The following is a 17842-nucleotide window of genomic DNA, read 5'->3' as shown; positions in this document are numbered from 1 at the left end:
TCATAAGTGTTTCGAAACGTTTTGAAATTTCAATGGTTCACGTGACTTTGGCAGTTTGATACACGCTCCAAACCACTGATTCAAAACAAAAGATTCGTAAAGCTTCGAAGCTTCAAGAAGCAGTGTTTTGAAATCGCCCATCACTTGATATTGTTGAATAAAGTCGTTATTTATTTTATTTATTTATTTATTTATTTTTTGCTGCACAAAAAGTATTCTCGTCACTTCATAACATTAAGGTTGAACCACTGTAGTCACATGACCTGTTTTAAATATGTCTTTAGTAGCTTTCTGGACATTGGAAGTGTTAATTATCTTGCTGTCAATGCAGGCCTCACTGAACCATAGGATTTTATCAAAAATATCTTAATTTGTGTTCTGAAGATGAACGAAGGTCTTACGGGTGTGGAACGACATGAGGGTGAGTAATAAATGACAGAATTTTCATTTTTGGGTGAACTAACCCTTTAATCAATATATTTTCTTTATACACAAGCCAAAATGTTAATTAATGTAGGTCAATATAATAATTCTTTGGCTTTTTACAGCTTAATTTCACCATTAACAAAAGCTAAATTAGCTAAAATATGAAAGAATTTTCACTAATAATAAAACATTTTGTTAGTCAAAGTTTAATTTAGTTTACTTACTATAAATAAAAATAAATATTTAAGACCTTAAGGCTTATTGTGTTGTCTTTTTAAAACATGCATCATATTTTTTTATTCTAACAAATAAAAAGGTCTGCAATCAGTAAAACTGGTTTAAAAAAAAAAAAAAAAAAAAAAAACATGATTTTTGATTAGACCAATATTAATATGCACTTAAAAATAAAGGACACATATACAAACCTGAAACATAAAAACCTGAAACAGTTAATTATGTTTGAATCCCATATTGACAAAGAGATTTGTGGCAAATAACCCTAAAGGAACGTTATATTACATTGTAATTACATTATAACAGCACATGCATAACAGTAAGCAAAGGTCATGGTTTGAGTGCTGCCACCTAGTGTTACTGTCAAGTTCAAGAATTTTGATTTCATTCACACATCTATAGTGCCCTCTGCTGATTGCTCTGTTGAAGTGTTGAAGAAATCTGGTCACTTTTGTACATACGATTTTGAGTAATTTTCATGACCTAAGCTTCATGAAATCACAAAAGATTTCATTTTATAGTTGAATACTTATATTTTTGTGTTTCTCTCTCTCTTTCTCTTCTCTATATCAGGGTTTTTTCCGTCGCAGTATCCAGAAAAACATGGTGTATACCTGCCACAGAGACAAAAACTGCCAGATCAACAAGGTGACACGCAACCGCTGTCAGTACTGCCGACTGCAGAAGTGCTTTGAGGTTGGCATGTCTAAGGAAGGTAAAGCTCAGAGCAGTTATACATCACCAACTTTATAGTTCTCAGTTCACAAACAGCTGTATGAAAAGTCTATGATTGTGTGAACGGTTTTCTCAAAAAATGTCTTGGCATAAATAAAACCCAAAAGAAACTGCACTCAAGTCCAAGAGTCACCTCGAGATGAACTGTCCCAACATCTTTTTCTTTTGTATTAAGTTTGTGTTGGAACACTCATATATGCTACATATATCATTTTGTGTTCTTCTTCTTTTAGCGGTGCGGAACGACAGGAATAAGAAAAAGAAGGATGTAAAAGAGGAGGTGGTTCTTCCAGAAAGCTACGAGCTGAGTGGAGAACTGGAAGAACTGGTTAACAAAGTCAGCAAAGCGCACAGGGAAACCTTCCCTTCCCTCTGTCAGCTCGGAAAATACACGACCGTGAGTCCGGAGCTCCCACGCTTCATACTCGCACACCTCCTTCTGTCTGTCAGCTAAATAAACACTGGCATGAGCCGGGCTGTGCGGGTCTGGGTGAGATCATGCAAATGATCTGCAACAGAGCAAAATATTTCATAACATTACACATCCATTGAACCACAGCAAACATAAAGAGTGGTTTCTTTCTTAAGAGTCAGATGCAAGAGACATAATAATAATTTTTTCTAGTAATATTTTTTTTTTTGACTTGTTAAAACTAGACACTTTTAACTCAAAATGGTGTTTTGACTAGTCATAATTTCCATTACAGATATCTGCAGTTTAACTGTTACTACTCAGAACTTTTGCTAACCAACTGATAGCATATAAACATAGATCTGTCTGTCTATCCATCCATCTATAGGAAATATGAAACTGATATGTATGGTCACGGCTTTAAAAGCTTCTTATATGGTTTGAGTTACATTCAGTGCCAAAATACATACTTTTTTTTTCCAGTAATAAATGATTTTATAATATCTGTATGCTATTATGACTAGACATAATTGCAGCTGGGCAGGTCTTAAAATAAATGAGTACTAGTTCGAAATAAAATCTAAATTAAAAAATAAATGAAACTTGTGAATTATGGATATATGAGCCTTGGATTTTCATTAGTCAAAATTGCATTGTAGATTTCTTATTATTAGTCCTGAATCGCATTACTGATATCTGCATTGTGAATTATTAATAGTGAAAATTTTCAACTGGCTAGTCAAAACTGAAGTGTGAATAGTAACACTGAAAGCATTAAAAGTGGCAAAGTGGGGTCCCGTTCATCTGCTGTATATCTCCTTCTGCCATCACTGCTGCTGTACATCCACACACACACTGACTTTCACCTGTTTTTTTTTTTTATTTTATTTCCTTTCCGTGATTTAACAATGATTACTATTGGTTAAACTGTATGGGAATGCATTCTCAAAGTTTTCCTGTTTTTCTCTCCGTTTCAGAACTCCAGTGCGGATCACAGGGTTCAGCTGGATCTTGGACTGTGGGATAAGTTCAGTGAGCTCTCTACTAAATGCATTATAAAGATTGTGGAGTTTGCCAAACGTCTGCCAGGTTTTACTTCACTCACCATTGCGGACCAGATCACCTTTACTGAAATCTGCCTGCCTTGATATACTGGTAAATACAACAAAAACTATATAAGTTTAATTAACAATATAGAATAAACAACAAAGTTGTCTCATTTTAATGTTTGGTGTAATTTTTGGGGGGTGGTAGAAACAAGACTCATTCTTCCATTCAAAAACAGCTAGATGTAATACAGTGGAAGTGGATAGCATGCATGATTTTAAAAGTTTTAAAAGTCTTAATTCACTGCACATGGTGCAGTATTCAGAAAATACAATGACACATTATGCCCCTTCATATACACCACATGGACAAAAGTATTGGGACACACCTCTTCATTACAGAATTCAAGTTTTTCAGTCAGACTTCTTGCCACAGGTGTATAAAATCAAGCTCCTAGCCATGCAGTCTGCATTTAAAAATGTTTCGTTCTGAAGAGCTTAGTGAATTCAAGTGTGGCACTGTGATAGGAGGCCACTTTTGCAGTAAGTCAGTTTGTGAAATTTCATCCCTTCTAGATGTTTTACGGTCAACTGTAAGTGGTATTATTGTAAAGTGGAAATGTTTAGGAACAGCAGTAACACGGATGACCACATAAAGCCACAGAGCCAACATTCCATGGCTGAAGAGTTCCAAACTTCCACTGGCATTGATATCAGCACAAAAACTGTGCGGCGGGAGCTTCACGGAATGGGTTTCCATGGCCAAGTAGTTGCATGCAAGCCTCACATCACCAAGTCCCAGTGCCATAATGCCAAGCATTGTATAGAGTGGTGTAAAGCATGCCGCCACTGGACTCTGGAGCAGTGGAAACATGTTCTATGGAGTAACGAATCATGCTTTCAGTGAAGGGAAATCTTAATGCTTCACCATACCAAGACATTTTGGACAATGCTGTGATTCCAACTATGTGGGAACAGTTTGGGGAAGGCCCTTTGCTATCCCAGCTTTACTGTGGCCCAGTGCACAAAGCATGAAGGGAGTTTGGTATGGAAGAACTTGACTGGCCCCCACTGAGTCCTGAACTCAACCCCATCAAACACCTTCGGGATGAACTGGAACGGAGATTGCGAGCCAGGCCTTCTCATCCAACATTGGTGCATGACCTCACAAATGCTTTACTGGATGAATGGGCAAAAATTCCCACAGAAACACTCCAAAATCTTGTGGAAAGCCTTCCTAGAAGAGTGGAAACTGTTATAGCTGCAAACGTGGAACCAACGCCAGAATAATGTCTATGTATTTAGATGTCATTAAAGGGATAGTTCACCCAAAAATGAAAATTATGCCATGATTTACTCACCCTCAAGCCATTCTAGGTGTATATGACTATCTTCTTTCAGACGAACACAGTCAGAGTTATATTAAAATACATCCTGGCTCTTCCAAGCTTGATAATAGTAGTAAAGGGGGAATTAAATTTTGAAGCCCAAAAAACTGCATCCATCCATCATAAAAGTAATCCATACGACACCAGGGGGTTAATAAGGGCCTTCTGAAGTGAAGCGATGGGTTTTTGTAAAAAAAAAAACAAATATACATATTTAAAACTTTATAAACTATAATAACTAGCTTCCAGCAGATGGCCGTACACATCGATTTACACCAAAAGAGTAACCTCTGACCTGACGTAGGATGTAGGAGTAGTTTAAGCTTAGACGCCTCTAAGAAACAAATAGGGCTGGGCAACAAACTCAAGCTCCTTTTCTCTTCTATCAAAATCCCCTGACATTTCTCTTTAAAAATCCTCATTTTAGACTTCTAACTCATGACTGGTGTTTTGTTTTGCTCTCTCCTCTGTGCTTCCGCGTTCGTCAATACGTCATGCGTCAGGTTAGGAGTAACTCTTCCGCCGCAAATCAATGCGTACAGCTGTCTGACGGAAGTTAATTATTATAGTGCTATTATTCATAAAAAAAAACCATCGCTTCACTTCAGAAGGCCTTTATTAACCCCCTGAAGCCGTATGGATTACTTTTATGATGGATGGAGCAGTTTTTTGGGCTTCAAAATCTCACACCCTCTACATTACCATTATCAAGCTGGGAAAAGCCAGGATATATTTTAATATAACTCTGATTGTGTTTGTCTGAAAGAAGATAGTCATATACACCTAGAAAGGCTTGAGTGTGAGTAAATCATGGGATAGTTTCATTTTTGGGTGAATTGTCACTTTAAAGTCCCTGTTGGTGAAATGGTCATGTGTCCCAATACTTTTGTCCATAATGTATATGTATTTCTTCATTGTTAACTTCAACTTCATATGATTCACTTTGTCTTAATGCTTTGTTTCCTGCAGATGTTGCGGATTTGTACTCGCTACACTCCGGAGCAGGACACTATGACCTTCTCGGATGGGCTGACCCTCAACAGAACACAGATGCACAACGCTGGTTTCGGTCCACTCACAGACCTGGTGTTTGCTTTTGCCGGGCAGCTCCTGCCTCTGGAGATGGATGACACAGAGACAGGCCTCCTTAGCGCCATCTGCCTTATCTGCGGAGGTACTGCTATCTCTCAATGTATTATTTGCTTTATTTCTTCAACACTTTATGGATAGAAATGTAATTGCATGGGGAAACATTAAATTGGGTTAACAATGTATAATTGTTATAGTGAAAATATTTTGTTTGAGTGCTTATTTAATCTCTTGAGTGCTGTATTAATCTTTGCACCTTCAGAATTAGCTGCTCCGTTTGCTCTGTTTCTTTTATTTTGACTCCATGTTTGGTTTATTCCTTCTGTTGTTGTCAAACTCTGATTGACATGTCCTGCCTTTCTCTGACTGGTTGAATGAATAGACCGCATGGACCTGGAGGAGCCTCATCGGGTGGATCAGCTACAGGAGCCTCTGCTAGAGGCGTTAAAGATCTACGCTCGCCGCCGACGCCCCAACAAACCTCACATGTTCCCACGGATGTTGATGAAGGTTACTGACCTCCGAGGCATCAGCACTAAAGGTCGGCATTGTTCATGTCTGTATGTTTTACAATATGGGTTACGCGGTTAACTTTAAATGTGGTAAAGTTATGGAACTTTACATTGTGATATGGTTAAAGTATGCTTGACAGCTAGGGATGTCCCGATCAGGTTTTTTTGCCCCGAGTCGAGTCATTTGATTTTGGTATCTGCCGATACCGAGTCCCGATCCGACAAAAAAAGAATAAAGAAGAGCGAAAAAAAACAGATCCAGGACATTCCTTATTTTTTATTTAATTACAAACAGAGCACTTCTGTGAGGTAGCTTGAACAATCAAGTAATAAATAACATAAATTGTTCACTTCACTTCACTTTAGTGCAACAGTAAATATAAAAAAGGCTAATATAAAAACAAATATATTTGGTTTGATTTGGGTATGCTGCAGTCTGTGTAATAACTAAAATAATGTTTATATATATCATATTTTCTGGCTAGTTTACTTTAGTTTTTATAATACACCATACTTTAACCCAAACTGAATAATAAAAAACAAGTTTAAATGGCTAAATCTTCTATTATTATTTTTGATTCTTAATTTTCTTTTCTGTCATACTCAAATTCTTGTTAAAACACATTAGACATGGATGTTGATTTTGAACTTTTTTGTGGAAATTATATTTATTTTTCCATCAAAAGGTGTCTCAACAGCTCCCTAGTTCAGTAGTCAGGGCACTGATCACGGTATCAGCCACATTCACTTTCATTAAACTGATTCACGACCTAGGGAGCTAGGGGCTGATGAGACACAGGGATGACTCGGTGCCGAGACATCGCGGCACTCTGCTTACGCGACGCTCCTGCCTGACGTTTTACAATACGAGCTGCTTCTGCTGCCTGTTGAATGCATCCGTTGGTTGACATGCACGCTGAAAAAAATATGCGCTACTACGCGCCGCTTACGCTTGCATGTGAAACAGGCCTAACTCTGTGCCACCGTCTATAGATGTGTTAAAAATAATGGAATATATAACATATTTCCGAGTCCTGATCGGGAGGTAACGTCCGATCCGATCGAGTCTGAAACCACATGATCGAGCCCGATTTCCGATCACGTGATCGGATGTGGACATCCCTATTGACAGCACCGGCGGACCCTTTTCACAGAATGTGATAATGCTATTAAAGGTGATTATTAGTTATTAAAGGTGTAGTTCATCCAAAAATGAAAATTCTGTCATTCATTATTCACCCTCATGTTGTTCCAAACCCACAAGGCCCTGTTTACACCTGGTATTAAGATGCATCTTTTGGTCGATCGGATCACAAGTGGACAAGGGAGACACATACCTGTTTATACCTGTTTTAATCTGTCTCTTTTGTCCACTTTGAACCATATCTGTCCTAATTTCTTTGAGTGGAGGGCAGGTAAATATATGCACTTTTTCAGATCTTTCGATCTAATGGACTAAATAAGCTCACGCAATTTACATATGAACTTGACCGGAGATGATGGAAAAACATACGGAGGGCATCAGCTTTCGTTTCTGCTCTGACAGCCGCAAGATCACACCGAACACTCTGAATGTGTGTTAGAAATCAGGAATGGTGAGAGAACATTGTGCTTGGTACATTTTTCTTCTTCAAACCAAACTTGGGTCTTCAGGCAACAAAGTTTAAATCCCATCTGGCTAGCGCGCTTCCCATAATGTTTACGCGTTAGGTCAGTAGGCGGAGAGTAGGTGGTCTTTTGTGTCTGTATGAACACATTTGTCCACATCAGCGTTTACACTATGAAAGCAATCCAGTTTAATGCGTTTTCTACTCCCTCTGGAAGTGGTCGAAAGTGGACAAGCTTGTTTTAAACCCTGTTTACACCTGTATTTAGCATCATCCACTTTTGATGCGATCGACCAAAACGCATCTTAATCCCAGGTGTGAACAGGGCCTGAGATCTTCAGAACACAGATGAAGATATTTTTAATGAAATCTGAGAGTTTCTGTCCCTCTATTGACAGTATACGCAATTACCACTTTCAAGGCCCAGAAAGGTAGTAAAGACATCATTGAAGTAATCCAATCCAGTGGTTTAACCTCAATTTTATGAAGTGACGCGAGCGCTTTGTTTGCCTTAAACCAACCCATCCCACCAAACCTGTCCTAACCTTACCTGTATCCACCTCAATAGAAGCACAAGTGGTTTGCAATACATTTTCAACACAATAAGTACATTGTACAAAACAATTTATTTTCTTCAAGTACATAGTAGTTACTGGGTAACTGGATGGGACCAAAAATATATTTGTTGTAGTTTCCATTCACCACAATAGAAGTTTACCCAACTATGACAACTTCTAAGGATCCCAGCAATTTGAAAAGCGTCCACTATTCAGTCATACTACCTGACTAACTGCTGTAAACTCTACCACAAGCTCATGATAAAAATGTAAAATATGACCTAAATGAAGAGATAAAAACCTCGAAACATAAATTCGACCATGCTTGTGTGTCTGTTCAGGAGCGGAGCGAGCCATCACTCTGAAGATGGAGATCCCAGGACCGATGCCTCCTCTGATCAGAGAGATGCTGGAGAACCCGGAGGCCTTTGAGGAGAACTCTGACTCTAAAGATAGTGCAGCTGCCGCCCCCCTGCCGCCTCCCGCCATCCAGGCCATCAAACGTGAGAGGGACGAGGAATCCACCCTGGAGGATGAAGAAGACGAGGAGGATGAGTGTGCAGAGGAGGGACGGGATAGAGCAGGGGACAGTGAGGATGAGGAATGGGGACTCCTGCAAGTGGACATGGGTGGAGCTAGAAAGAGTGCAACAGGAAGAGCACAGTGACTGCTGGAGGACAGTATGTATGCGGGTCTGATACATACATACAACAGCAGCCAACATTGTATTTTAGACACCTGATCAGTTGAAACAAACAGATTTTCCATCATTCAGTCAAACAAACAGCATTGTTTCCCATAATGACTTTATATGAAACAAATAAACATGCACAACTTTGCACATCTAGTTTCCCTCAGCTAAAAATAACATCCTTAAGAACATGACAACGCTGTTACTTCAGACAGTGTTTCTCTAAATGAATAGAGAGAGAAATTAAAAAAAAGAGTGCAAGACTAGAGAAAGATAAGCCATTGTGCCATATCTGGAAGTTACTTGGTATATGCGTATTTTGTACTACATTTGGAGATGCCAAATATTTAAGAATGCATCCCAAAGCCTTGTTCTTTAAGGGAAACATTTTTTTCACGACTGTATATGGATGCATAATCAGAACTGCTCAATGAGAAAAGAGAAAAACAACAAACAACCACACAAACGACCGATTCAATGGTCTAAAAACCTTTTTTCGAGACATACATTTACTGCATAACTTTGTACTCTTGATGTTGCATTGTCTCAGTTATATGACATTTTGTATATGCACACTTTTCAACATCTCTATGCTTCTTTCAGTGTGTTTTTTTGTGTTTTTGAGTACATGCTTTTTACTAAACGCTCCAACATGTTATCCTACAGCCATACTCTACATCTGAATTTGACATTTATACCAATTTTAGGGTTTTGGGCATTAGAAGATTATATAAATTTTTAGATTGATATTTTAAATTTAAAATAAAATTTTTAGATCTAGATTTATAACATTAGCTCAGAATACAGAATACATCACATTCATTATGTTATTACGTACAAATCAAACCTTTCACTCAGGGCAAATCAAGGACCAAAGGTGACATGTCTCATAGATCAGAGCATGCGTGCACTATTTGATCTTTAGCTTTAAAAGCTGAAATGTAACGTTTTACTCTGGGATCTAGAAGAGTTCCATGATTAGGTATTAAAAGCAATAATACACTATGTTGTACAAGAACTCTATAGTAATGTGTCAAATATGAGCCGAGCATATATGAGTAGTGGCGTGCACAAGCGATTCCGTTCAATCCCATAACCATGTCAAAAATGTTCCTTTGTAGGTCGTGGGGGGGAAAAAAATAATTAGGCGAAGGTTCCCTATCAGAGTGGCTTCAAGAAACTTTTTTTTACTTTTTCCCTGCCATTGACGGAATTTTCTGTCTCTCTCTGTTTTCACTATTAAACAGTAGGGGGCGCTATTACGCATCTTCTGAAAGAGTAAAGAATCTCCAGATCAAAACACAGGCAAAAAAGGAGCAGAAAAAAGTTATAAAAGCATTGCTTGGTTATGTTGTAGTCTTTGGGAAAAAAAGAAAAAAAAAAGGAAAAAAAGGAAAAAAAAAACATTTCTTTCTTTTGAACAAAATGCTGATTTTTTTATTTATGAAACTTACCCACATTCAAGTGTTGATAAAAAAAAATCCATGAAGCGTAGATTTTTGTTTGTTTGTTTAAAAGCAGATGCTCTGTTCTTTCTTTTGTTATATAGCATGCTCAGATATTCATACAACCAAATATTCTGGGGGCCATTAAGGCTACGTCCACACGAAGCCGGAGATTACCCTAAACCGATCTTTTTTTTCCTTGTCTCAAAAAATATCTGCGTCCACACGAAACAACTAAAACGACTCAAAATGATGTAGTATACATGCCAGACCATTATGTGGCGCTGTAATTCTGTCACAGAAATGCACTTAAAGCAGCGAAGAAGACTTGGAGCATGCGCATAAACCTTGCGCTCTGAATACAAACTATATCAAAGCTTAGAAATAACGCTTTATTTTGGCTCAGTAGCTTCTGCCGCCTGAACGCAAGCATGTAGAGTCTGCTATTGCTGTTGTTGGTGCTGTTTTGTGGTGTTAGCGCGTCTGACTAGGGTCGACACGTGGGGTGATGACATCATCGTTTCAGAAAATATACGAATTGCCCCGTCCACACGATAACACAAAGACGGCGTTTTCACATTTTTCCACTCTGGGACCCGGTTTCAAAAAATAGCGGTTTCACCTTTCGAAAACACCGGATCCGTGTGGACGAAACGCCTATCCGATAAAAATTTTATGCGTATTCACAGAAACTCGTCTCTGTGTGGACAGGGCCTAAATTTTTATGAAAATTATCAAAAATGCTGGCTTTTTTTTAAAAGTCCCCCTGTAGTCAGTAATTGTATCCCTTAAAACTCATCTTTGTTTACCAAAATGACATATTTAAACATTTTTTTCCTGTGGAAAAAAAAAATAAAATAAGAAAAAATCTTCATGCCTTAAAATAGCTTTAATTTAACTGTACACCCTTGCGTCATTTAATATAGTCCCACCTCCATTCACTCACGCATCTCAGAGATCCACTCGGTCAACTTACTGAGGTAAACGCTGCACGACGGTATCGCTCTTTACAACATCAGACACATAACGGTAATTAATATGATTAGCCTTTAGTTTGACTACATAATCAAACAGTTAATAATGTGTTGCTAATGTTACACAAACCATGTTCCCGTTCTTCATCTCAGAGTCAGACAGCTGCCTTCTAACAATCAGTATCCTTACAAATGCTTAGAACAACACGATTTTTCATATCAACAAAAAAATAGACCGGGATAACCTGGCTTCTCTCGAGACTCCCCTGCTAGTTCGCTGTTAATAATATGCTAAAGCATGCCGGCACATTGACGTGATTGGTTACAAGGTAGTTTGTGACGTCAGCGATTTCAAACCGAGGTGGGTTTTTTTCAGTGCAGTTTTAAAGAGAAAATACTCAGCAATGGTGCTGAATGATGAATTTGCACATAGCTTGTCTTAAAGCATATTAAAACACCACATGGACATATAAACAACATTAAAATCTTGATTTTCACCACAGGGGGACTGTCGGGGAAAGAGTTAATAGCTCTCTGTCACACTAATATATAAAAATTAATTATATAAAACTGTATTTTAGATTACATCAATCAGTTAGAATGATCGACATCATTATAAAACTGTAATCTCTCATAGAATACCCTATCAAAGAAAAAAGAAGAAAAAAAACAAAAACTGAAGAGTTGTCTAACTCAGCCAAAGATTTAGCTTTTTGTTAAAACTAATAAACCATTTTAAAAAACAACTATAACATACTAAATATACCATTGTAGTTAAATAATCCAAGGATCTTTACAGAATACCATGGTATTACTATGGTACATGTCCAAAAATATGCATAGTACTTATTTGTTGTCACAGAGTAGGGTTTTATTGATGATGAATAAGAGAATAGAAAGTTAAAGGTGGGGTAAGTAGATTTTGTAAAATGCTGTTGGACATTGTTTGGGCTGATTTCAAATATCAACAAACCCAGCCCTCTCTTCATTGCTCCGCCTCCAAAAGTCACACTCCAATCCTAACCAGGTCAGCCCAATCGCTGCTGGCATGTGAGGCGAGTAACACTATCAATGACACTAAACACCACATTCTCTATCTGTCATCAGTGTGCAGCAGTTTAACTGCAAAATTCTCACTATCTGGCCAGTGTTACACACGCAACTCGAGTGGATGTCTGTTTATCACAGCTGACGTGCAACAAAATGCTTCACGAAAAATAAAGCACAGTTGATGAACGAATGACCAGGAAGCACAAAAAAATGAATGCACAGTACACAAGAGTAAATACATTGTTTTCGTTTTTAGTCGCCAGACACTCAAAACCCAGCGTTAGTCACATATGAAGCAGAATCAAAGCAGCCTCCACGTCTGTTTTCAGGCCTTACCGCTTAGCTCTCTCCAGCACTAGAAAGCTTTTCTAATATAAACATGGTCCTAAAGCGCTTGCCCAGTTATAAACCTTCATTCCAGTGATATCGTTTTGAGCTGTTTTGTATCGTGTCCCATCTCTCGGTCTGCTTTTTTTTCTTCTTCTTCTTTTCAACTCTCCCTCTTGCTCGTTCTCTCTCCTCGACCGTCATAATGCTGATTGATTACACGCTTGTTATTGGTGTCGGCCCGACTAACTTCCAAACAGTGTTTTTCAAAATCTACTGAGTACACCTATAAGGAGAATAATAGAAAAGGCAAACAAAATTAGTTCTGTGGTTACAAATAAGTCCTTTTTCATCCTTCCATCCCTGTTGAGGTCTGTGCGCGCCGCTGATAACAACGTTATACCTCCTTACATGACAGAACAGTGTTACCAAAACAAAGTCATAAGCTTCTGTAAGATATTGGGGATAGAGCCATAAGGTAAAGATTGAAAGCTGTGTGCATGTATACTATTTGCTAAAACTGTAAAGATATCTTCTTTCTACGTGTATCTTTCTATCTTTGTGTCAGTGCAAACTATTTTATTTGAATACATCAAGAGGACATCTCAGACTTTTCAACTTTTTTTTTTACAATGTTGTCTCTTTAAATATTTTCATACATAAACATACACATTATAGGCTATACATGTTCTTTTATTTATTACTTATTTATCCTTGTCTTGTTACATTTTTGTTTTATCTGTAATCAGTGGTGCATGCTATGAACTGGGTTTTTGACCGCGTAAAGTAATGATCAGCCAATACTCAACTGTGGTTAGACAACAAAATGAGATCAGTTGTATAGTTTGAGGACCAAAATGAACGCATGATTACCACATAGTGTGCTGGATAAATCTGCAGTGATCATAGAGTCTAGCAGCTTCATGTAAATGCACTGATCCGGATGCGTGACAGGGTAAATATGACCTGCAGCAGTAAACGGTGGTACTCTGATTTGATCTCTTCTACTTGATTTTCAGACCAAAGCAAAATTTGCAGTTCAAGTTTATGGTCCACATATGGTGTGCATGTTCACATGTTTTAATAACCAAGGGAACACAGCCATATTTCTGAAAATATGATAAAAGTCCTTAGAAATGCATTAACCCTTCAGTGTCAGTTTAATTTTGACAAGTGTATAAATGTAGCAGTCCATGGCAAAGTGTAATTCAAAAAGGCCGCAGGATATTATTGTTTTGTGCATTTGAATAGTTTTTTTCAGACTCAACGTCTGTTTTGTAAATTAAACATGAGATATTGGATTTAACATGTGAGACTTTTATTTCTTTTCTTTTTTGCTCTTAAACAGTGTTTACCTTTTGTGCTTGTATTTTGTCATTTAATGCAGTAGAGGTCATTTTTTCCCTTGATGAAGAATGATTTTTGTGGTGGCTTGGAATATGTGTATATTACCTGTTTGTTTGTTTGTTTGTTCATTTGCATTATTTGTTGCTAAATTTGTAATTTTATTTGTGATTTTGTCTCTCTTTTGGGTTTTGAATTATAGAAAACATGGTGGGTCATTTGCTAAGGAGAATTTTACAAAATGATCTATGTGTGCGCTCTAATTATGGTGTTACGAAAGCAGCCTAGATGTGTTATTTCTTGTAAAAACAATCCCTGTTTCTTAACATCACTTCTTTTTAAATATAATAGCATTTAACATTTTGTTTGTATTCTCCCAAATCTAATTTTGTGTTTCATTGTACTTAGTATTTCTCTTAGTTATGTGCCTTGCAGAAATGTTCCAGTCGCCTTGCACAACTCTCATGGAAACTGTTACAAGAATCTATTAATTACTGTACATCCAAATGAAAATCCTTAAGACAAAGATACAAGTGGTATTGATGACTTTAAATGATGTCCATATCATGTCTGGCCTTCATCTTCTTTTTTAAAAAAATGATTTCTGTATGTTTTTCAAATGTTATGATTTTATAAAGAAATTTCTCATCATAGTCTGTATTGTCATGATTTCCTGCTGAACTAAGAGAGGGAACTTTTTATGCTCCCTTATGTAATCTTCACCTTCACTGTCTCTGTGTGTTTCATAAATCCAGGTTTTGCTTCATCCAGATGTCCTCGTCTCATGCTGTGCCATTAAAGACCAAGTGTTGGCAGAGGTGATTTACACTAACTCCACCCACCAATGTCTGATTGAGCCAGACAAAATTACAAAAGAAACCTGTCTGATAACAGGAGCAGTGGTGTGGAGAGAGTAAGGCAGTTGGCGTTAGCTTTCGATTCAACCGACACAAGTTTGAATCTGCCTTTTTCCGAAGTCATTCTTCTCCATTTTGTCATCGCATATCGGCTCGGAGGAGCCTTTATTTTAAATAAAATTTAAGAAAATATTCAAAAAGTGGAAATAATGGGTATTTAATAGTGGGAATAAAGAGTTAGGGTAAGGGGTAAGTGTAGGGAAGTGCTTTAGAGACAGCAACAAGTAATGTCCCAATAAAGTGGCGTCCATTTATTATTTTAATAAATATAATACACACTGAATATGTTGTTATTATTGCATACGGTTTTATAATATACTACAATACACTGAGGTGCAAATAGTATCTGTCACTATTTCCATTAAGTAGGCCAATATATAGCATCTAACTACTATTTACACTTAGTGCCAAGATAAGACTATTTTCACTTAGTGCAATTAGCAGCTGACAAATCAAAACTATTCAGATAAGTTAAATTACTGAAAATAATTGAAAATCAATCAATCAATCCAGCACCCTCAACAAAGTAGAGGTAAAATATACAGGACAGGAAATCAGTAGATTTGATATGTCATGGATAAAGACACTGTTTAGTCAGTTTACTAAAATATAGCCATAAAGAAGTAACTAGTTAGGGTGACTGACACCTCAGTGGAACTGCTAGGAATGAACAAAAACATCAACTAAGTTACCCCTTAATCTCAAGTAGGATTTGTCTTATTTGAAACAAACAAAATTTGAAACTGAACTATTTTTGAGTAAAACCTTACTCTGCAGGTCTCTTAAGACAATATGTGACCCGTGCTGGCAAAATGAGTGGGAATGCGCACGGGTTCATTTTGAGTTACGTGCAAAACAAGTGAAAAATTTCAATTTTAGTCGAATTTGAGGTTTTCACAAAAATGAGTTCATAAAGATCTCATCTAGCCATCCCAATGCTCCAAATAGCAATTGAATATCTAAAAGTATCTTTATTTGTATGTTTTCTGAGAGAAGTACCTTTCCTCTGTCCATGAAAAATGCTGTTTTTCTCTGCTCACTTCTGGACGACTGGCGTTTCCCTCAGCACAAGTTTAGTATTGATGTAAAGTGCAGCATTCCAACTTTGTGAATATTCATAGTGAGTTCTCGATGGTTTGAGTCTGAACCAATGAAATTTGATTTTCAAACTCATGCTGATGTAAACAAAACGATCATACTCTCCCTGACTGACAGATCCGAAACGAGAGCACAAAGACGCCTCAGACAGCGCGCGATCCCAATATTCACATATATAAATAATTACAGCATTTTAAAAGAAATCTGTCTTGACGAGTATTCATGCAGACATTATCTGTTATGTCTTAAGTGAACGTTTGGTTAACTGTTGGGGAAAAACATCTGATGTGTAACTGTGGCGAGGGGGGCGTGGTTCAGCGAAGTCCGCAGCGGGAGAGAGAGGCAGGAGACGAGCGGTTGAGTGAGTGGGTTAAATGTAAATGACGAACACCTGTTTCTTGTTTCAGTAATTGGCGTGGAGAGAGTATATAACGTCAGGAGAAACAGGAGTGGCCGAGAGAGAGAGAGAGAGAGAAGGACTACTGACTGCTTACCTCCTGGATGCTGGAATTATCTGCTGGAGTTGCTTATGTTATATTTGACCGTTTTGTGCCTGTCTGCACACCTGTTTTGTTATTTTTGAAAACACAAATAAAGCAGTCAGTAGTCAAGCTGACCCTGTCCTCTTCCTTCCTGACGTTGAACTTTGTTACAGTAACATTATATTACATCCATGTGATACAGCAGGCCATTAATAAATAGGCTGTTTCATTAATTGTGGAATGGAAAAAAAGTTGAATATATATTTCTTCCTATAGATATGGGTTTTGACTTCATTTGTGCCAAACTTGGTGGTGTTACCGGGGATTTTAAGGTATTGTTGCTAGGTTATTTTTGGAACATTCAGAAAACTTTAACTCGATTTTTCTTAAAATTGATTTTGCTGACTCTATCGACTTCAAACAGGTGTAGCTCAGTCTTTTTTTCTTTTTTTTCCAGATTCCAACAAATCATAAACCATTATAGTGAATGTGAAAATAATGATAACTCATTTTTGATCATTTGCTAATTGCATTTTGTCAGCACTGGTCACATATGTCTTTCAGGATGGCAAGTGACCTAAGGTGGCTCCCCAAAAGCCAAACCACTAGTAAGACATTTAGCCTACCAAATCTGGTCTACACGTGAGATATGCATCATGTTTTAGACTTATTGGCACCACAAGATAGATGCTTTTGGTTAGGAAGTTCATTAATTATGAATAGCGAACAGCAATACAGAGAAAGAGGATAAGATAATAGTCTTAGACAATAGTTAAATCACTGCCATAATTAAGGTTCTTCTGAACAGAGATCGATAATGTGCTGCTCAGACTAAAACTAGGTCCATACATTATACATTGTTTTACAAGCTATAGCATTTAACAACCTCATTTATCTGACCACCAAGGGCTGTTTCCATAGTAACTTAACATGTTAGAGGGTTTCTGCCATATATTTTATTACTTTGTTTTATGTGCTTCTGTCTTCATGTATAATTGATATGCTAGAAATAAGGCTACTGTAATGTAATATGGCAATGCAAATGAGTAAGGACATGCTGAGTACAAAGGGTGCCTTTTTTAACTTTGTCTATTTCCTTGCTAGCATTTTGTGCTTAAACTTTAAATATGTCTGTGTCTAAAAATAAGTCTTAAACTTGTTGACAGTATTTCACATTAGTAATTTTTGTTTTCTTCTTTCAGTGCTAGAAAGGTTAACCAGGAGATGCCTAGAAAAATAAAAATAGTGAAAAGAATAAGTTTAGCATAAACTTACTGATCAGGGAAAGGACAGATGCTCGAGGTTCAACGACAGAATAGAGTCGTCATCTATTGTGGACTCCATGCCTTCTGTGTTTCTAATGATCAAAGGTAAAGGAGCAGAGGGCCATCATTCTGCCTTTTATTTCTTGGTTAAAGGTTTAGAGGAGGCAGTAAAACAAGGCGTATGCCACAATTAAATTCATAATGAGAGAGAAAAGAGTAGTACAGGAAGAGATTGAGATCAAG

The 17842-nt window shown here is 37.4% G+C and overlaps 1 protein-coding gene across 1 annotated transcript in view; it reads left to right on the top strand.

The window, feature by feature from the left end:
• rargb (retinoic acid receptor, gamma b) overlaps positions 1 to 10173 on the top strand; it is a 74420-nt gene extending 64247 nt beyond the window's left edge. Inside the window, 7 exon segments of the mRNA XM_048172763.1 lie at positions 1234 to 1375; positions 1629 to 1792; positions 2785 to 2931; positions 2933 to 2962; positions 5211 to 5415; positions 5713 to 5871; positions 8348 to 10173. Coding sequence (XP_048028720.1) covers positions 1234 to 1375; positions 1629 to 1792; positions 2785 to 2931; positions 2933 to 2962; positions 5211 to 5415; positions 5713 to 5871; positions 8348 to 8673 — 1173 coding nt within the window. The 3' untranslated portion in view covers positions 8674 to 10173.
• The last annotated feature ends 7669 nt before the right edge of the window (positions 10174 to 17842 follow it).

This window comes from Megalobrama amblycephala, linkage group LG21 (assembly GCF_018812025.1).
Source record: "Megalobrama amblycephala isolate DHTTF-2021 linkage group LG21, ASM1881202v1, whole genome shotgun sequence".
NCBI lineage: Eukaryota > Metazoa > Chordata > Actinopteri > Cypriniformes > Xenocyprididae > Megalobrama > Megalobrama amblycephala.
The sequence above is the reverse complement of the archived record's forward strand: the minus strand, read 5'-3'. Positions and strand labels throughout refer to the sequence as shown.